This window comes from Hibiscus syriacus, unplaced genomic scaffold (assembly GCF_006381635.1).
Source record: "Hibiscus syriacus cultivar Baekdansim isolate YM2019G1 unplaced genomic scaffold, ASM638163v2 tig00110794_pilon, whole genome shotgun sequence".
NCBI lineage: Eukaryota > Viridiplantae > Streptophyta > Magnoliopsida > Malvales > Malvaceae > Hibiscus > Hibiscus syriacus.
Window position 1 is genome coordinate 793,454 of NW_024062865.1, and position 21,280 is coordinate 814,733.

The 21,280-nt window shown below is 35.2% G+C and overlaps 4 protein-coding genes and 1 pseudogene across 7 annotated transcripts; 4 read left to right on the forward strand and 1 right to left on the reverse strand.

The window, feature by feature from the left end:
- The first annotated feature begins 617 nt into the window (after window positions 1–617).
- Window positions 618–3,512, forward strand: LOC120141184 (annotated as a pseudogene).
- A 1,005-nt stretch (window positions 3,513–4,517) lies between these two features.
- On the forward strand, window positions 4,518–6,303 carry LOC120141183 (ethylene receptor-like). The gene is made up of 4 exons (XM_039156120.1): window positions 4,518–4,906; window positions 5,021–5,287; window positions 5,581–5,708; window positions 5,848–6,303. The coding sequence occupies exons 1-4, from the start codon at window positions 4,580–4,582 to the stop codon at window positions 6,086–6,088; spliced, it is 963 nt and encodes a 320-aa protein (XP_039012051.1). The 5' UTR covers window positions 4,518–4,579; the 3' UTR covers window positions 6,089–6,303.
- A 513-nt stretch (window positions 6,304–6,816) lies between these two features.
- On the reverse strand, window positions 6,817–9,076 carry LOC120141169 (60S ribosomal protein L19-2-like). Its single transcript, XM_039156102.1, has 5 exons — window positions 8,919–9,076; window positions 8,182–8,304; window positions 7,442–7,755; window positions 7,097–7,149; window positions 6,817–7,012 (listed from the first exon to the last, which is right to left on the reverse strand). Exons 1-5 carry the CDS (start codon window positions 9,028–9,030, stop codon window positions 6,988–6,990), a joined length of 627 nt encoding a protein of 208 aa, XP_039012033.1. The 5' UTR covers window positions 9,031–9,076; the 3' UTR covers window positions 6,817–6,987.
- A 1,589-nt stretch (window positions 9,077–10,665) lies between these two features.
- On the forward strand, window positions 10,666–11,352 carry LOC120141289 (proline-rich protein 1-like). Its single transcript, XM_039156210.1, has 2 exons — window positions 10,666–10,858; window positions 11,009–11,352. The coding sequence occupies exons 1-2, from the start codon at window positions 10,666–10,668 to the stop codon at window positions 11,350–11,352; spliced, it is 537 nt and encodes a 178-aa protein (XP_039012141.1).
- A 951-nt stretch (window positions 11,353–12,303) lies between these two features.
- Window positions 12,304–20,453, forward strand: LOC120141181 (phosphoglucan phosphatase DSP4, amyloplastic-like). 4 transcript variants are annotated; one of them, XM_039156117.1, is made up of 16 exons: window positions 12,304–12,433; window positions 12,615–12,698; window positions 13,160–13,223; window positions 13,333–13,405; window positions 13,531–13,575; window positions 15,716–15,785; window positions 16,029–16,105; window positions 16,196–16,272; window positions 16,454–16,534; window positions 16,732–16,864; window positions 17,005–17,064; window positions 17,805–17,861; window positions 18,827–18,922; window positions 19,150–19,209; window positions 19,655–19,762; window positions 20,185–20,453. In XM_039156117.1, exons 3-16 carry the CDS (start codon window positions 13,198–13,200, stop codon window positions 20,329–20,331), a joined length of 1,110 nt encoding a protein of 369 aa, XP_039012048.1. In that variant the 5' UTR covers window positions 12,304–12,433; window positions 12,615–12,698; window positions 13,160–13,197; the 3' UTR covers window positions 20,332–20,453. The 4 variants fall into 4 exon arrangements, with proteins under 4 accessions (XP_039012048.1, XP_039012046.1, XP_039012047.1 ...); XM_039156115.1 differs by having other exon boundaries at window positions 12,305–12,433; window positions 13,327–13,405; XM_039156116.1 differs by lacking the exons at window positions 12,304–12,433; window positions 12,615–12,698 and having other exon boundaries at window positions 12,936–13,223; window positions 13,327–13,405.
- The last annotated feature ends 827 nt before the right edge of the window (window positions 20,454–21,280 follow it).

Consider the following 21,280-nt stretch of genomic DNA (forward strand, 5'->3'; position numbering starts at 1 on the left):
TAACGAGCAACAAATTTTCTTAACGAGCACGAGTTGAGCAAAATTTTAATTATCTTAACGAGTAATGAGTCGAGCAATAACTTTTTTTTAATGAGCACGAGTCGAGCATTACCCAACTCACAATCCACTTGCGGGATAAAAACTCCTACTCAAAAGCATTCAATTTAGTATATGCAAAGATGGTTGGAAAGTGATCAGAAAGCACATAAGAATATTGATAGTTTTCCATATTTCAGCAATTAGTATTTGGCAAATTAAAGAAATTTTCATGGTCAAAATTATTGTCAAATCACAACCACCACCCAGGCGGCTTCGTGCAAATTTTGCTTTGCAGTATAGATTATTAATTTTTTCTGAGTCGGACTTTCTGCTTCACTCGGGAGTTGGGACCCATGTATGGCTAATCCTCTGGCACAGAGACGAGAGGACGATGACAGCCAAACATAAACCTCAAGTTTTAAAAAGCCAAACGATCTTTTGAACGACTTAACATAACTTTGACGATTTGACTCGGTCATTCGCAAGCCGACGCCGACTCATTTCCAAAAGAGTTATATTCTCTGGCAATGCGACTCTGGTTCTCGGCTATATCCCTCTCGAGAGAGGACTCCTTTTGTTTGGCTAAAAACTTCGTTTGTTTACAGATTCATATAAAAAGTTCTACAAATGACCAATGATTCACACGCCCCGAACTGCAGGGATCTCCTTTGCAATGCCGCCGCTGGTGCCGCCGCCGGTATGTTAAATACTTCCTTCTCTCGTTTTGCCTCTAAGACGATACTCTCTATCTGAGTTTCAGAGCTTTCTTTTGCACACCTGTAGGTGCAATTGCTGCGACATTCTTGTGCCCTTTAGATATTATATAGACTATATTCCAGGTTCATGGGCTGCCAAATCTCGGCAACTCAACCGTTAAACGTATGTAATACTGAATTTCTTTCATTCAATTTCAGAGAGTGAGAAAAACAGAGAAAAGGACACGATAATGTTTAAGGCTTCTGATTTCTAACATTTTGTGTGTGTGTGTTTTTAATTATTTAATCAGTTAGTATTATAGTTGGTAGCTTGGAACAGATAGTTCAGAAGGAAGGACTGCTTGTACCGTGGGCTTGCTCCTACTGTACTCGCTTTACTTCCTAATTGGGCAGTAAGTTTTTTATTCACTGTTTCTATTTTTTTTATCCGTTCAAATGCTGTAAAGCAAACCATTGCCTATAATTTCACAAAATACACAAAGATAGCCTAATCGAGAAAGAGTTTTGAGATTGAAATATCCAACGTAGATTTAAATCTGTGAAGTATTGAACTGGTAAAATTCTGCTTTCTAAATATGTTATTTTGATTTGTCACGCAACATGATAGTAATTATACTTGCTGTTTCCTGTCCCAATTATGCGTAACACTATTCTGGAGAAGTTTAGGTTTAATTTTTTGAGGATTTTATTGTTGAAGTAATTCAAATAGGAAACCCACCTTTTTGTTTAGATTTCTGTGGATCTTTTCCTTATTCCAGATTAAATTATTAGCCTAGATACAGAAGTGTTTAACATGCCTTAGTTATTGGGATTCACTTCTTCTATCTATTTGTGCACTGCTTGCTTGAATTGAAGCATTCAAATATTTTTGGAGGTATATTTTCCAGTGTATGAGCAACTCAAATACTTTCTTTGTTCTGATGGTTAGTCGCTAGCCTATGGATTCACAACTGAGTCTTATCATAGACCATTTATTTCTTCCTTTTACCTTATTTTTCTATATGCTTGTCTTGCAATTTTTCTTATGGATTTCTGATCGACTTCTTCTGTGTGCATGTTTAGATGAGAATCAACTTCTTACGGTAGGGGCTAACATGCTAGCTGCAGCTGGTGCTGGAGCTGCTACAATTATTTCCACAAATCCATTTTGGGTTGTGAAGATAAGACTTCAAGTGCGCCTCTCAACTTTATACACACACACAAACACGATGTAATGGCATATGATGATGTGAAAATACTAGCTTGTGCAATGCTCTGTGCAGCAATCTTCAATTATATTGACTTCTAAGTTATCTTGCCTTTTATTTCATTGCAACTATAGTTTACTATAGGATATGGAAACAAGAATATGTGAATAAAAATAATAATAGAAGAGAGACCATATATGGTTTAAGTCTAAGCACACTAAAGGAAGTGACTGCCTGCATCGAAGGCTCAATGACCGGTTTGTGTTATTTAGGCTATTTGACTTGACTTTATAGGTTGCATGTTATTTTGGGGTAATTCCTTTTCATATCTATATCTATCTATATATATATATATAATCAAGTATACTTGATTCTTTCTACTATTATTATTATTTCAACTGTATTGTGTTGCTGTTAAAGATAATAGCTATGAACTATTGCATCTTGTGCACTGATGTTCCTTTTTTCTCCTATAGACTCAAGGAATGAGAGCAGGAGTGGTTCCTTATAAGAGTACGCTTTCTGCTTTGAGTAGAATAGCTCATGAAGAGGGTATTCGGGGTCTATACAGGTCTTGTGTCACCATTCATAAGGATTTGATATTTTTTCCTGTTTTCCGAGCAAAGTTTTTTTTTTTGCTTGTTTTGATTTGAGAAATGATTCATTGGTGTCTGATTTTTGCATGATGAACAGTGGTCTTATCCCTGCATTAGCTGCCATCGGTCACGTTGCCATTTTCCCCCCTACATTTGAGAAGATAAAATTCTATTTGGCCGATCAAGGTTGATAATCTATCTACACATTTTAAGTTGTTTACACTCGATGAAAAGCTTTAACTTTATGAGGCCTTAGCAGAGGAAACCATATTGGATAAACTCAGTGCACGTGACGTTGCTGTTGCCACGTCAGTTTCCAAAAATATTTGCATCCACATTGACTTACCCACATGAGGTATGTTGTATGTGTTCATGCTTTAATTTGCCGTACCCTATGTCTCTAAGAGCTGTATTTATATATGTTTCTTTATAAATAGCGGCAGTTTAACCATGTAACCTGATGAGTCTAACACGCTTGCATTTGTTCTTTTACAATGCAGGTGGTACGCTCAAGGCTTCAGGAAGAGGGACATCACTTCAAGAAACGTTATTCCGGTGTCGTTGTTTGCATTAAGAAAGTATTTCAGCAAGAAGGTGTTCCCGGATTCTACCGCAGGTGTACGATAAATCCTATCCAGACCACGCCTGCAGCTATTATCACGTTCACTGGTTTCGAGATGATTCATCGATTTCTCATCAATCTTTCCCCCAATGATCCACAGCCTCATGCTTTGTGAGGGTGCACTGTTCTTAAACAAGGATATAGCAACCATCTCTCTTGGCATTTGCCCAAGCAGAGTGAATACATTTTCACATGTTGTATTCTTGTGGTAACATTTTTACCAATATTCATTCAAACATCATCTCCTCGACCAACTCCTGCAGGATCAAAGCTTCCCGAGGATGGTAAGGTGTGGTTTAGTGACTACGATAATGACGAAATTGCTACATGGAGAGTGAATTAAATGCATTCTTAAAGGGTTAGTAGATGACCACATTATTTTCTTTTTACAAAGATATTGCATTTCTGTTTGTATCTCGAATCATTATTTTATCATTCTTTTGACCACTCCCAATCTTCTTCCATAGTATATAAACTATGTAATATTGAATGTAGATAATTGCTAGAAAGGCAAATTGGTTTTGCAGGTTGGGGCTAGTTGAAGAACTTGAAGTTTGCAAATACCTCGGGAAATTGGCCCCAGACCCTAATCCATTAATGGCACTGTCTAGGAATCTGTTACGAGGGTGCAAGGATTTTGCATCCTCAGGTTTAAGATCAATTAAAATAAAGTCCACCGGAGAGGATAAAGTATATTTCATGTTAAATTGAAATATAATAACACGATAATTTTGTTTCGAATCATCAAACATTAGTATAGGCATGATTACAAATAAAGATTTATGAAATAAAATGTCATACCTAAAATAAAAATGTAATTATGAGACTCCCAATGGGATACTGGGATGTGGCCTTGTCAAAGGAGAGCGGGTTGCACCTTTATCAGCTATGTTATTTCGTTTCATGTTGCTAAAATGAGTAGTTTTCAATCTTACATTTTCCGCCACCTTCTGCTGGACAAGAGGCCATGGCTGGTACTTTATTTTCTTGTACTACTTACACACTGCGTACCTTTCAACTTGTGGGATATGAAATTGAATTAAACCATTTTTATTCTTCGGCTTACCACAGCCTAAATGCACTTTTACAAATTTGTTTTCTTCTCAAACATTGAACGAGGAAAATCTTGATAGAAAAACAACATGGGAGGCATTTTACATATTTTAGGCAAACCTAAAATTTGAGTTTTAAGAAACAAGGGTGATAGAAACATAGTGTTAGATTGCAGCTGCAATGCAGTGTAACAATCACATCGTAACTTGGGTTTTGATTATGTACTTGCTTTTAAGTTCATGAATTTACTTTTGAACTACTCTAATGATTGGACTTTGATTCTTAACATGACTCCAGCCCTGAACTTATGGTGGTACTTGTACGGTTGCTGTTGCTCTCTCTCATGCCGCTATTCTGGAGGAATCTATGAGGGCCCGTGATCAGCTTATGGAGCAAAATGTTGATTTAGACTTGGCTTGTCGAGAGGCTGAGAGGGCAATTCATGCACGAAATGATTTCCTTGCTGCAATGAACCATGAAATGCGAACGCCGATGCATGCAATTATTGCATTGTGTTCCCTTCTTCTGGAGACCAAGCTAACTCCAGAGCAAAGAGTTAAGATCGAGACAGTGCTAAAGAGTAGCAACCTTATGGCAACCCTAATCAGTGATGTTCTGGATCTTTCTAGACTTGAAGATAATAACCTAGAAGTAGAATTTGGAATGTTTGATCTTCATGGAATCTTCAAAGAGATAGTTAATTGGTATTAACATTTTTATTTATAGTTAATGAGGGAATGGATTTTTTTTTTTTTTTTGCATTTGCAGTTGGACTTTGGTGTTAATGTTGATATTTTTGCATTTTAGGTCGTTAATCTGATAAAGCTGATCGTGTCTGTAAAGAAGCTATCTCTGACTATGATTCTGGCACCTGATTTGCCAATGTTTGCTGTTGGTGATGAGAAACTGCTTATGCAAACTATTTTAAGTGTAGTCGGTAATGCAGCGAAGTTCACAAAGGAGGGTTATGTTTCGATTATAGCTTCTGTTGCAAAACCAGAGTCTTTAAGAGACTGGCAACCTCCAGAATTCTACCCGGTGTCAGTCGAAGGTCACTTCTATTTGCGAGTGCAGGTTCTCAATTGCTTCATTGAACTTTACTTTCATTTACTTCTATTTAGATTTTTGAGCATATGATCTTATAGGCATCCAACAATAATTTAAAGACGGACTAAAGTTTTTCGGCTTCAAGGGATATATTGATTGTCTGTTACTATCCAATGCTTTAAATTTCCATTCGATTCATGCCATTTAGGATTCTCATTGAAGGCATCTCTCGCTTTTTGTTAATGACTTGCAATCCAAAGATTTTCCATCCACCGTGTCTTCTCCGAAGCTCTTGTTGATCGTATCATCTATTGTGGCAGGTTAAGGATTCTGGTTGTGGTGTTCTCCCACAAGATATGCCGAATCTCTTTACCAAGTTTGCACACCATCGAAGTGGATCTGTTGGAAATAGTGGTGGTGCTGGACTCGGACTCGCAATTTGTAGAAGGTAAAATTAGAAATACTGAAACCCTTAGCCCGAGAAGCATTTGCTTGTTAATCTTATTATAATCGGACCGGCTTCAAAATGACGATGCCAACTTGATGTAGCCATCAAAATGAGCTTTGTTCTCAAATGTTTGAATTAGGTTTATAAATTTGATGGGAGGCCACATATGGATAGGAAGTGAGGGCCGCGACAAAGGTTGCACGGCGACATTCCTCGTGAAACTGGGGATCGGGAGCAACCCTGATAATTCAGCTATCCATCAAGCTTCAGCACACGTTAGAGCAAATCATGGGAGTGCAGATCTGAGTGGACAAAGACCTTTGTTAAGAGATCATCGCGGTACTCCTAATCCGAATGCACGATACCAAAGAAGTCTCTAGGTGATAGTGGTAGCTGGCAAATGTTGCAATGAGAAAAGGTCGTTTTCAATTTTCACAATACTGGAGGTGAATATTGCTGTTTTTAAACCAAAGAAACCAATATGATAGCCTTAACTGTTATTTGTTGTGAGAGTTCTATAACTGAAAGTAGCGAGTTAGAAGTGGCATTTTCTCTGCGTTTCATTTTCTCTGCGTTACTCTTGAATTTGAGCTGGCCTTTGTTACCGTGGATTGCTAGACGTTTTCAGCTATCCGAAGATCCAAACACACATTTAATAATTGAAGGAATTCGAATAAAAATATTGAACCCATATAATATGAATTTTAAGCTAAAAATCAAGTTTAAACTGAGCCTAACTTGATCCAATTCATTTTTTAAGATTATATTCCTAATACACTCGTTCTTTAATTTTTGCCAAAATCATTTCTAGGTGGTGGTTCGAGATAAAGGATACAGTGATAAAAAATGTATTAACAAAGGAGTTTGTTGGAAAGATATTTAAACTGAGTTATTTAAAAAAAATTAAAACCAAATCAAAACAATTTATAAACATTAAAGATTAGGTCTATTATTATTTTATTTTTAATAAATATAAAATTAATAACCGGTGACCATTTAATAACTTTAAATAAGTCCAGTGATAGATTTATAACATCTTAATCCCATATCTATTAAAAACGGTATGGACGAGCGAATTTAGAATTCAATAAAAGATAGAAAAATTAAATGTCAAATAAAAGCAAAAGAACCTGTAAACTGAGAACAAAATCATGAAATCTTAATCCAACTTAAGCAAGTTCATGTCAACCAAAAACAACTCGACGAAAAAAAAAACTACTTGGACATGTTCATATCTAAACTCATGGCTCACAAGTTCGCTAATCTTCAGGAGGTCACCTCACTTCTTGGACTTCTTAGAACCACTGAACAAGAAACATGGGAGACAAATACATCAATCGAAGACTGATCATTCTGGAAAAGAAACTGAATCTCAAAGATAAACTTACCCGACTGGTTGAGCAGCAGGTGCTGCAGCTGGCTTATCTCCTCCTCCAGGGCCCTGAGGAGATGAAGAAGAACAAAAATGAAAACCGGCAGCATAACATGTGATGAAAACAAAATCGACCATGAATGTATTCAACATTATTGACAATAGTATAAATACAATGAATCGTTAAAAAAGAAAGAAAAAAAAAACTACACTTGTAGAGAGATCAAAGGACTTCAAAGCAAGAAGCATCTATAGTTTCAGTAAAACATAGGAAAACACCAAAGATAACAGAAAACAAAACCATTATGTCCAGTTCAGTATACAGAACACGAGAAACACCACATGCTACAGAAGTTCTTACCTGGGCCAATCGCTCCTCCCTCCTAGCAAATTTTCTTTCCCTGCTTGCCTTGTTCTTAGCCCTCTTAGCTTCAAACTGGTCAGCCAAAGTCTTTTCTCTGGCCTTCTCAGCCTTAGATTTGTGGATGCTCTCCATAAGGACTCTCTTGTTCTTAAAAACATTACCCTTGACTTTCATGTACATGTCATGGTACATATGCTTGTCGATCTTCTTTGACTCCCTGTACTTCCGAAGCAAGCGTCTGAGAACACGCATCCTTCTCATCCACAAGATCTTGGTTGGCAGCCTTGCTTCCCTTGTACCCTTGCGCTTACCTAGAATCAGCATAAGAGTTATGACATAACTAATCAAATTAAATTCAGTGCATATATTTTTTCAAAATTTGCATCACAACTTTCTGATGGCCAACAAAAGATCCCTAGCAGGATAAAAAATTGAATGATATTGAAATTCATTCGTTTCGGATATGATTGTACATCCCAACTCCAAAAACATGATGACTAATCAAGAATATGCTTCGACGTAAACTCAGATCATCATAAACAGCAAATTCGGAAAACATAGTCTTCTTTTTCTTTCCCATGATTAAGTAGATAACTAAGTCATCAATTTCAATCAAGAATATGTTCTGGTTCCAACATGGTACTTAATGTGCAAGTATGCAACTAAGTCACCAATTTCAACCCATGTACTCAGCATCTAAGTCAATTCAATCCCACGAGCATGATTAGATAACATACCATATCCAGAGTGACGTCCCTTTCTCTTGGCTTCCTTCATACGACGAGCACGAGATCGAGAGTGAATCTTGGTTGGCTTCCTGATGATAAAACCATCTTTAACCAACTTCCGAATGTTCTGGCCTGCAGTTTTCAGTTCATGCTCGAAAAATGAAGAAAAATAAGCAATAGAAAAATATTAAACCCTTTTGTTTTGCTTTAGTAAAGATAAAATGTCCTAATATAATTTCAACGAGAGAACAGAAGATTGTATCAACTTGAACTTAATCAATTGCTTCAGAGTTGAATTATATATGCGTAACCGTAGATGAAAATATAAATTAATCCTTTGTTCAATCAAATTAAAATTTTCATTTGGGGAATGACAAAAGTGAGACTTCTTCAGTGACATAATCTCAAACTTAGTCCACATACCCTGAGGCCAATATGCGCTAGCTACATCCATTATATATTACATGAAAAATCATCAAGAATAACGAGCTTTAAATTGAGATTCGAATTACAGAGGTTACTATAGACTCAATTCCTGGAAATTGAAGCTTTAGCTTTTCATCTTTCATCTTTCTAGCAGCAGATTATATATATATATACACTCCGAGCTTCATTTCCAGCATATATTTGGCAACAAAAGATGCGAAACCAAGATCAAATTCTATTTCAACATAAAACTGAAGATAACGAAAATGAAAATAAAACTAGGGCAGTGATGATGAAAAAGAGAGACGGAAAAGACGTACGGGAGTTGGCCATGGAGATCTCGTTGACTTCATTTGGATCGAGCCAAACCTTACCTTTTCCACACTTTAGAACGCTGGCTGAAAGCCGCTTCTGGAGCTTAAGAGAAACCATTTTCTCCCTCTTTCTCTCTTTGGTAGCGGAGAAGGGTAAGACATAGTGATAGTGCCAATTTATATGAGCTCCGTTTTAGCCCTAGGGTTTGCAGTCGCCTGGAAATTTTTGTGTCTTCTGTTTGGACCGGGTTAGAAGTCGGGTTTTTAATTGCAGCCCAAGACCGACGGCCTGATTTTAGTTAAGAAAAAAATGTCATCGACCTTGTTTTATGTATTATCAAATTACTTTCATGAAAATCCGTTTTGTACATGACTTTGTTCAACAAAATGAACTTCAATTGGATTCCACCAACATAACGTGTAACGCTGTTTATGAGGTTTCCGTTTGCAGCCACGCCACCGATTCCAAAGCCTATTTCTATTTGTGTTCTAACTTTTGTATAATAAAAGATAATAAATAATATAAAAATATATTGTATTTGTAACCATGGTGATGATAGAGATCATGTGTTCCGTCATTGCGCTGCTGCTTGCTCACTATGAGTGGGTTTGATCCATCGAGACAAATTAACGGATTTTATGTCAAATTGTCATTGCCTTTCGCTTGGTTTTGGAAAAATCTTCGAAGCAAAGGGTGTTATGCTATCAATATTAGTAACGGGGATGTGTTCTTTCCAGTTGCTTGTTGGAATCTATGGAAGTTTAGCAAGAAAAGATAAGGTTTGTTGAGGAGATTGTAATGGAGAGGACAACTTACCGTAAGGTTATTCCCATGACATAAAACGTCCGATATGAAAGCTACCTTTGGAGGGTTGGGTTAAAGTGAACTTTGATGACGCCTTTCATTTTAGTGACAATTAATGCGGCTGCTGTTAGGGGTGTCATTCATAATGATAGAGGGGGGTGACTCTTTGAATTTTAGAAGTTTAGGCTATTGTTGGTTTTACAAGCGGAATTACGATTCATGATTCTTTGAAACATGTTTGGAGGCCAGGTTATCATCAAGTAGAAGTAGAGATAGATAGTCTAAGGGACTTGCGAGTTTTGGAGGATCCTTTGAATACGTTAAGCAGAATGACACCGGTTGATTCTATTGAAACGATGATGGAACGAGAGCGAGAGATTATTATTAATCCTGTCCGAAGGGATGTGAATGTGGTGGATGACTTTCTTGCTGCCTTGTATCGTGACTCCTGTGTGGGGGAGCGTCCCGTTGAATCGCAGAACGCAGATGAAAGTCATAAATTTGATGCAAGTTTTTGTATTAGCTAAAAAAAATTTGCAGCAAAATAGTGACGCTTATAATATATACTCGAACCTAATGTAATTAGTGGACCAAAGCCAAAAAATTAACATAAAATTATACAAATAACAGATACATGTATTATTAATTTGAATAATATCATATAATTTTCGCTGAGTTTTGCACGTCGCATTTAGATAATTAGATGTTATATATATAATGCATGCATGGTTGATTGTTTGGTGCTCTCCAAATCCATCGTGCACCCAAGTCTTTCCCAATACCATCCATTATTGTAATATTTTTATACCCTAATGGATAAACAATATTAATTGTCTCCTCTTTAGAAAGTCCAACAATATGAATATATAAACCCCTATCCTTATATGCCACAACCAACCATCCATCGATTCGACAACACTAATTCCTTCTCTCCTTCAGCACCCGAAAATGGGTCTTAAGAATTTCTCATTTTCTGCATTTTTTATGATCCTTCCGTCACTTTGGGCTGCTGCTGTTTTGGCTAGTGATGCCAATAACCATGAGAAGCCAAATCTTGAAAAAGAAAGGCTTCTCTCCACCATGATTGGTATTCAAGGCATCGTTTATTGCAGAACAGGAAGTAAACTCACCCCTCTCCAAGGTAACTTAATTCTAGGGGCGTAAATGAACATAAACGAACGTTATTTGAACAGTTTTATAAATAATTCGTCGAACCCCGACTTAATTCCCTAATCATCTGAGCTTTTGCTGCTTTAGATTAATATCCGTTATCTTATTTGTGGGTGTATAGGTGCTGTGGCGAGGGTGACCTGTGAGGGTGTCGATGAGTATGGGTACGAAACTGAGTCGTTTTCGGTCCTGAGTTGTGCAACAGATGAAAAGGGGTATTTCATTGCAACAATATCTCCTAACGAAGTCAAAGATCATAATCGGAGGCTAAGAAATTGCAAGGCTTTCATTGAATTTTCTCCCTCGGAGGATTGCGATGTTCCGACTGATGTTAACAAAGGTGTTTCTGGTGCTCCCATTGGCTCCTTCAGTCGTCTACACCATAAGAATATCAAGTTATTTACTGTTGGGCCTTTCTTCCTCGTTCCACACCAAGAGGCTAAATCAATCCCAGACGGATATTGAAATAAGCGATATTATGAAAGATTTTTTATATATAAATCTCAAATTATGTACTGTAGTGATTTTAAATATATATATTTTTAATAATGAAAATTGGATTTTATTAATAAAAATAATAAAATAAATCAAAATTACAACGTAACTAATTATAGAAAGACAAAAATACGTATACAAAAATAAAAATATTAATCCTAAAGATACGGAAAAAAATAAAATATTTATTTGAAAATGATTACTAACGTCAAAAGAACCGAGTATTCTTCATAAAAATTTCTTATCTCCGTAGAAGGAGACACTTTACAAAATGATAAAAGAGTGATAAGAGAATTAAATTATCTGACAGGTTGCTTTGTTACACAATTGTGATTATATCGTCAAACAACCTTTTATCAAACAAGGGATTTGACTATATGTGACTGATGACAAACTAATCATAAAACAAATATCGTGAAGGTCTCTGCTCGAGCACTAAAACGACTGCAAATGTATGCGAAAAATGTACAAAAAATCATAAAAAATGTCATAAAAGCAGAAAAACACATATTACAAGAGCAGATAAAAACATATTATAATAACAAAAATTTTTACTCAATTTTTTTAAAATAAACTTAAGGAAAAAAGAAAAAACAATGGAGATAATAGAAAAAAATTAATAATCATTAACGACCAGAAATAATATTAAAATTAATGTCGCAGTCAGTTAAAAAAATTTAAAAAAAAGAAAGAAATAAAAAGACTACACTGAGAGAAAATTTAGAATAAAACAAGTATTAAAATAGAATTTTTAATATATTACAATAATAGTAATAATTAAATCAGGATAGGATTTACTTGTATTTCAAACAACATTAAATTAAATTAATTACTAACATTACAACGACTAACTGCAATATCAATAACTTTTTTACTGGTATCTCTTCTCGCTGTTGGTAACAGAAACATGCCTAAGAAATTTATGTGGTCTTGATCTGACCAGGTAAAAAGAAGGAAAAATAGAGATTTGAGACTTCTGTTGAGCCCACTTGTCGTCGTCTCTTCTCTCAGTCGTCCTGGTTAGCGTCGACGTGATCCACCGTCGTTTCAGGTTCCAGCCGTCTTTATATTTGCTTTTGATTTCACTAAACCCTGTGGTGCTAGTAATCGACCGTTGTCTCGAGATCGAGGCCAAAAGTCCTCTGCTGCTCTAGTGCATCCTCTGCTATAGTGTGTCTCTGTGTAGGTTATCTTATAAAATCTCTGATATTTTTTCATTTCCTATCTTTCAGAGCAAAAGCTCATGCTTCCCTAAATTGGAGGCCATAAAAATGCAACTGCTGATATTTTGAGTTGATGTCCTTTTATTACAATAGGTATAATCATTAATGAAACCCATAAAGTTTTTTTTTCTGGATTATTGAATTAGTTTGTTTATTTTATGAAACTATGAATGGTAGATTGTCCTGTTTGCTTCAAATTTTATACAAATGCTGTTCGATTTTGCAGAAAACTTTTTGTAGTTTTCATTCTTTTTGTAGCTCTAACATATGCTTTATATGTGAACTACGCAAGCCCTTCTCCCGAATTTGTGGTTAGAATTATTGTCCTTGTCAGGCATTAATGTGTTCACTTTCTGGTATAGTTTCAGCCATTCATATTATTATCGATGAATATGGTTGGAAATGACCGATTTCTATATGATATTTTGCCCGTCGTAACTCTTCAATACGGCCTCTTTTTTAGTGATCTCAGTTGAAATAAATATATCAAAGGATTATAGGGGTAACTGAATTCTTGAGGATTTTATATGTTTATTTTCTTGTATTTGCAAAAGATTGTGAGTTGCCTATATGATTGGTCATCTCAACAAACATGAATTGCCTTCAGAACCTTTTCAGGTCTGATCAAAATCCCTTCTTTTCAATCCTTTTAATATTCCAATGAATTATTTGTCTCAGAATCTAAACCAAAAGCTTGCTTAAAATTTGTTATTTGGAATAGTTTCAGATCCTACGCTGTACAGTTTCATGGTTTCAAGTGCAGTCCAAGAAAACCACTTCCTTGTTCCGTTAATATGATGGTAGTTTTTCAATTTTTATCTCTTTAACCCTGAATCTGTTGTATATTTGATCATTGCATATTATCCATATGTATAGGATTTATCTTCTTGATTTGTAGGTTGATGCATTTTGTGATTTAATGTAGGATGGGATGAACTTGGGTGATGCACCTCAGAGTATGGAAGTTAAGGTAACTTAATTATTTGTGGATTTGGGATTCGTTTTCTGGGTTTTCGTTAGAATTTTGATTTAGCTTCACAGATTTTGTTTTGCTGTAGATTCTTGATATTTGTTTTCTTCATTCTGTTCCATTTGATCCTTTACTCGTTAGTATTTGTGGATGGATGGTATTTATTCATTGTATCATGTTTCAGTTGTAAGTTATTGTTGGAAATTTTTATGATTGGAAATGATAAATTTATCAAAAGATTGTTTCACCTTATTGGTAAGGGTAGTTGATTAAGCTGCTCTATATGTTCAAGGCTTCTCACACAAAAAAATAATAATAATAACAAAAAGCTAATGTCAATTTTGTAATCTCAGACTAAAACCTACATGTAATTTTGTAACCATGGGATTTGGTAATTTTCATTTGCATTTAACATGTGGCACGTGAAACCAAAATGGCCTACTTTTCTTAGAAAAAAACATGTATATCATTTAATAATTTCTGGTCATTTGACAGTTTCAGCATAGGGTTTCGTAATCTTTTGGTGCTGCAAGTAGGGAGAGGGAATTCAATTCGATTTTGGCAGGATGTATGGATCGATAACCTTGCGCTGAGATGGAGATTTCCTAGGCTCTTTACGTTATCAGTTAACAAGGAGGGGTTTATAGCAGATTTTGGATCGCTTAAGTATGGTAGGTGGGTGTGGGATATTAAGATGAGGAGGAATTTGTTGGATTGGGAGGTGGATCTTTGGGTTGAATTGCTTTCGTTATTGGAAAAAGTAAGTGTTGGAGTAGGTGATGATGACCATTATGTGTGGAGAGAGAATGGGGTAAAATCGGGTATTAAAGCAGTGTCAAGCAATTCGGAACCGGTTTCGCTTTGGTCGGAATTTATCTGGACTGGTTTAGCTCCTCCTAAAGTTGAAACTTTTTTATGGCAGATTTTCCACCAGAAGATTGCAGTAAAAGTTGCCTTAATTAGGCGAGGTATTAGCGGAATCGAAGATCCTATGTGCCCGTTTTGTGGTTCAAATTTCGAGTCGGTTAGCCATTTATTCTTATCTTGCAGATTAGTTTGGGGGGTGTGGATGAGATTCATGAGCACGTGGAACGTCTGTACAGCTTTGCCCAATACTCCAAATGAATTCAATGTTATGTGGGTTAATTTAGTTTCGAATTCTGAGATTTGGAAATTTATTCCAGGAGCAATTATGTGATATGTTTGGTTATGTAGGAATAAATTGATTTTTGAAAATGGAAGGTTGGATCTAACCTATCTTTGCTTTATGGTTAGATATAGAGTGGCTGCTTGGTTCTTGGCGAAGAAGTCTGGGTTTCCAGTTGCTCTTGACCTGCTTGTAGATGACCTTACACTGGCAGATGTGCACAAGGCCACGTTGAGGAAAATTTCGCCATTGACAAGATGGTGTCCTCCCCCTTTGGGCTGGCTTAAAGTTAATGTCGATGGGGCAGTAAACAGTGATTGGAGGTGCAGTGGTATCGGCTGTTTGCTTAGGGATACTGAGGGCAAGAAGCTGGAGTATTTCTCAGTTGTGTCAGGACCTGGTCCGCCGGTTCTGGCAGAACTCAAAGCTATTCAAGTAGGGCTGAAAATGTTTTTAGATTCAAAGTGGAAAGATAAGGGTCGTCTGATATTGGAGACTGATTCTTTGGTTGTTGTTAATTGGATTAAAACCCCACAGTTCTGTCCAGCTGTATTTAGCAATCTGGTTAAAGATTTAGCGAATAGTTTGTGAAGAGAAGCAGTAATTGGGAAGCTGATGCCTTAGCCAAGGAGGGAATAGGGTAAAGGTTGCCATGTTTGTGGTCTGTTTAGAATTTTGTTTGGAGTGTTAGTTTTATTACCTATAGAAAAGTGTAGGTATCTGAGAAAGGTTGTAATCTAGGGGGTTGTACCTAGGATGTAATCTATGTTTCTATAAATAAAATTTGGGCACTCTTTTCCTCCTTCCAATGCTGTTAAAATACCTTGTAGCTTAACGGTTATGAAGGGGTTTTTAACGAGGCCTCTTTCTTATAAAAAAAAACTGTTTCGTTGTTTTATAAATGATGATTAAAAAAGTGTCTCCACGTACAACTTAACTTGTTGCTTGATTGTCTTTGGACCCTGAATTGGTGGCTAACTTCTTTTGGGACAGGCAACTTCTGAATCAGAGGGGGGGAAATCTGAGATATATAGTCATAACATGACAGAAGCTATGGGTGCTGGTAAGTTCACTTCTGTAATACTTTTTCTTTAAGTTTGATGATGGCTTTAGGCGCATTTTTGTGTCCAAAGCTCAAAGCGAGGTAGTGTCTGACAATTAGCAGGGAGATCTTTACATGAAGTCTGGATATGATAACTAAATATTCTGGTGTTTAATTTAGTGATATTATTGCTTTGGCAGTCACTCTATTATATAGTTTGGCTTCTTTCATTGTTAATCATTTGTTATTTCTGGTTTTCTGCAGTCTTGACTTATAGGCATGAATTGGGAATGAACTATAACTTTATCCGTCCAGACCTAATTGTGGGCTCATGTCTGCAGTTAATTCTCATTTCTTAGTAAATGATTATAGAAAAACTCTCCCCTAATAATTACCCAAATTAATATTTTTTCCTATCTTTAAATTTACAGACTCCAGAAGACGTTGACAAGTTAAGAAAAATTGGAGTGAAAACAATATTTTGCTTGCAGCAAGACCCGGATTTGGAGTATCCTAGACACTATTGTCATTGAATCTTCATCTAAATTTTATGATTTGGAAAATGAAAGTAACCATTTTCTCAGAGATATTTTCAAGTGCATGATTATTTGTAGAAAACATTTGGACACAAGACTAACAAGAATAGTTGACAAATTGAGTACTTTATTTTCCTTTACTATAATTTCCAGATATTTTGAGGTTGACATTGGTGCCATTCAAGATTATGCCAAGGAATGTGGTGATATTGAACACATACGTGCTCGAATAAGGTCAGACGTCACAATTGACTGATCATTACTCTATACTAAGTTTTCACTGTAAAGTCTGAACAGCATCATTTGTAGAGTTATTTGTGATACTAGTATTCTGTTGTCATAACAACTTTCGTGTATCACCTAATACAGTAACTAGTGATTTGGAGTCTTTTTTGTTGTTAATATAGTTTGGTCAATATTGGATGAAGCAGGGACTTTGATGCATTTGATTTACGGATGAGACTTCCAGCGGTGGTTAGTAAATTGTATAAGGCCATAAATCGGAATGGAGGTGTAACTTATTTACATTGTACCGCTGGACTTGGAAGAGCTCCTGCTGTTGCTGTACTCAACTTATTTCATTTGTCTGAAAAGTCTTTTTCCATCCAATTTCTAAAGCTAAACCTTGATGAAATGAGCTATGTTTTAGTTCCTCTAATTTATGTTAATACTAAACTGTAGATTTTTGGTGTTACTAATGACAGATGGGATATATGTTCTGGGTTCAAGGATATAAACTTAGCGATGCTCACACAGAACTGCTGGTATCTTTGTCTTTGTTTCCATGCTTATCATTTTGTTTTGGATAATAATCTATAAGACCCAAACTGGCTCCATCCTTCTACATTTGTAAATTCAGTTTGGAATTGTTTGAGAGGTCAATGCAATTTTGGGTGCTTGGATTTATTTCCATCATTTTAGGGTTGATGACCATATCCTTGAACCAATATTCTTAACAACAATGATTTTTCTTAATCAACTTGTACATTTAATCATTACTGTGATTGTTTTTGCAATGTCAGTAAAGTGGTTGAGATTCCTTGATTTAAGTGGAACTGATTTAAATGTCAGGATCATAGTTTTGGTATCTGAGCAGCTTGCTTTACCATGATAACAATAAGCCCTGCCCTTGAGTTTCTTTTTACCTGCTTGGAGCAGGTCCTTTTGCTTGTATATGGTATTTAATAGCTAGGACTGAAAATCAATATATAATTTATGGATTTTTTCAAGAACCAAAATCTCAAGTCCCCATGCTTCCCAAAGCTTGGGTATGTGATTTCAGGTTGTGAAAGTTAGATACTTCATATCAATTATAGAAATAATTTTGGAAAACACAGGTCTACTATTGCGGGATAGTAATACATAGACTTGTGCCCTTTTCTTTGTTAAAGATTCACCTTTTCTTTGTTAAAGATTCACCAAAGATATGGTTTTGCATTGTTATAGTATGCGACTCTGTGTAGGTTGTCACATCTCTGATATTTTTTCATTTCCCGTCTTTCAGAGCAAACGCTCGTGCTCCCCTAATTTGGAGGCCATAAAAAATGCAACTGCTGATATTGTGAGTTGATATTCTATTACAATAGGCATAATCATCAATGAAACCCTAAAATTTCTTTTTTCTTTCTGGATTATTGAATTCATTTCTTTATTGTATGAATAGTAGATTGTCATGTTTACTTCAAATTTTATACAAATGCTGTTTGATTGTGCGGAAAACTTTTTGTAGTTTCCATGCTTTTTGTAGCGCTAACATATGTTTAACATGTGAATTACGCAAGCCCTTCTCCCGAATTTGTGGTTAGAATTATTGTCCTTGTCAGGCATTAATGTGTTCACTTTCTTGTTTAGTTTCAGTCATTCATATTATTACAGATGAATATGGTTTGAAATTATCGATTTCTATTTGATATTTTGCCTGTCGTAGCTCTTCAATACAGCCTCCTTTTTGGTGATCTCAGTTGAAATAAATATATCAAAGGGTTATTGGGGTAACTGAGTTCTTGATGATTTTATTTGTTTGTTTGTCCTGTATATGCAAAAGATTGTCCTGTATATGCAAAAGATAGTGACAACTAAAACTAATGATATAACTATAAATCCATGGGACTTGCACCACACCCTCTCTGTTTATCTTTCCCCTTACCTCCCTCTCTCGCCTTTAGCAGCACGTTATTGATTAACATGAAAGTTTTTTAAGAAAAAATAAATTATTTGCAGTATGCGCAGAAAATGAAATTAAACTAAGAAATGTAGAAAGCTATTTCATTATCTGCTTCATTGAGTTCATGAAAAATGTTTAAACATTTTACTTTTTGGCGTTTAATACAATATTAATTGCAGTCTTCTTTAAAGAATAAGATCATTTAGTCTTTGAAAAACATTTAAAATTTTGGCGTGTAATTCATTGTTAATTGCAGTAGTCAATTCAGCAGGAGCTTCATGATGCCAATTTTTTCATTTGATCTGATGTTATATACTAAGAGATTTTTGCAAACTCATTTATCATATTTTCTCAATGTAAAGCTCACTGATCTCAAGAAGGAGCTTGTGACTTTGACATGGAAAGACGACAAGTGCTCCGCGGTGGAAGTTTCTGGACTTGATATCGGGTGGGGCCAGGTAACTGTCTACTATTCATTATTAGCAGATTAAGGTACTCGAGTTTTCTTGATTTATTTAGTTCCTGTGAATTATAAAAGCCATGGACTTTGTTCAAGGATGCAAAAAATGCCAATTGCCACATTGCAAATTGTTAACCAGAATAAAAGATCTTGTTAATTATGTGGTAATTGATGAGTGCCTTTGAAGTTTACGTTCAGCTTTTTTATCATTCTTTTCTTATCCAGAGAATGCCTTTGAAGTTTGATGAAGAGCATGGTACATGGACTCTCCAGAGAGAACTGCCGGTAACCATCTTTTGTTTGCAGTACTGCATTGTATCTTTAGTTTGTTCAATACTTAAATATATAAAGTACACTTGAGTATCCTACATTTTTCCTGTTACAATTTAATGCGCTTCCTTTTCATGTTTCTCTTAGCCATGTTATATCCTTTTGGGACTGAAATTTCTACCTAATTCTCTCTCTTGGTTTTAAGATTCGAAATCCTGGTGCATTGACGTTTCAGTTTGCATGCACTTGTCTTTGGGACCAGTTCTTCAATCCTAGTTCTTATTTCCAGAATCTAATTGCGTCTGTGGTCTAATACTTATATGAACATATCATGGAAATTTTATTTTTTCTTTCATGTTAGGAAGCAAAACAATTCCATACAGGTGTAATGTAAATTATTAGTTTATTTTTTTCTTACCACATTATAAGATAATAAGTCCGTTTTCCCTTTCTTTAACAGGAAGGACGCTACGAGTACAAGTATATAGTTGATGGTGAATGGACCTACAATGAAAATGAGCTGGTAACAACCCCTAACAAAGATGGCCATGTCAACAATTTTCTTTATGTAAGTTTCTACTTTCCTGTACCCGTGGCAGACATGAATGTTGGATATAGCTATTTAGGCCTAGGGGAAAATGAAGTCACAGTAATATTGTATATCATGGATTTATATACCCATATGTCACACAAGAGTTGGAGAAGGAAAATGAAGAGTCTGAGTTATAATAGTATATGATGGATTTATATACTCATCAAGCGACCTCAGTGGTAAAAGGGAGTATTGTTCTCCCTAGAAGTCTCGGGTTGGAGCAACTGCATCTGTAGGGTATGTGTTGTCGATGACTAAGAAAGATTCTGAACACAATAGATAGAATAATCTGGCAAACCTATATCAATTGTCCATAATTCTGTTTCAAAGCAGCCTTTCGTCGCCTGTGCCAATTTTAAGTTTTAACCCTCAGTTGTCTATTTTTCTGCCGGGTGCAGGTTGTTGACAGTGATCCAAACAGTGGTTATGGAGCAGTTCGGAAGAGGTTGACCGGTGATGATCCTTATCTTACCAAAGAAGAACGGATGAAAATTATGCAGTTTCTGGAATCCTACCCGGATGAAGAAGAGTATACTGAAAATTGAAATACAGAGTCATCTTGTAGTACGTGTAAATTTTGTTTGAAATAAGCTTGTATCATAGCAATATGAAATTGCTTTCTGGTAGAATTACTACAATAAATAAAAGTAATTGCTTCAAGCTATATTGCCCGAATTCTTTCTTTTTATTTAATATTAAATATATATTAATATCAAATTCCCGATTGAGTTAATGTCACGAATTATTTAGATAATATTTTTAAAAAAATGTTAAAAAATCATTATTCTAAATTATAATTACTAATGGAAACAAGAAACTTGCCTAGCGGTGGACAATGGTAATACAAACATTGCATCCTGATTAGTTTCATGAATACAATTTAGTAGTAAAAATAACGATGATGGCGCAAAGTCTATATCTAGGGAAGGTGATACATACAATGCAACCATGTAATTAATAATACAGTCCAATTTCTGGTCAAACATGAATAAATAATTATCTTATTATCAATTTGGGATCATGCTGGACTATAATAATTATTATTATAGAGTAAATTAAAAATATAAGAAATTTAACTATAGTACTTGAAAATAATGAATTATTATATTTCATATATAAGATTAACATATTATCTATTTATTTTATCCATGAACAGACGCAATATTTTATGTTAGAGGAAATAAACTTATAAAATTTACAGAATGCAATATATTTATTTTATAATTCATGATTACGTTTTCGAAAATTGTGATTATTTCTCATAATAATATATTTTAAAAAAAATAAACATGAGTTTTTCTTTATCAAAATACAATATATTTTACTAATGCATGTACGATAATACAAATTTATGAATAGTATTACTTATGATTAATAGATTATCTAGTTAATGTAGTGTATATATGGACTATTGTATTCCTGAAATTAAATAAAAGAGATAATAATGAGTAAATATTTTATTAAGCGTTGCATTACATATGTTTGAAGTCAAAT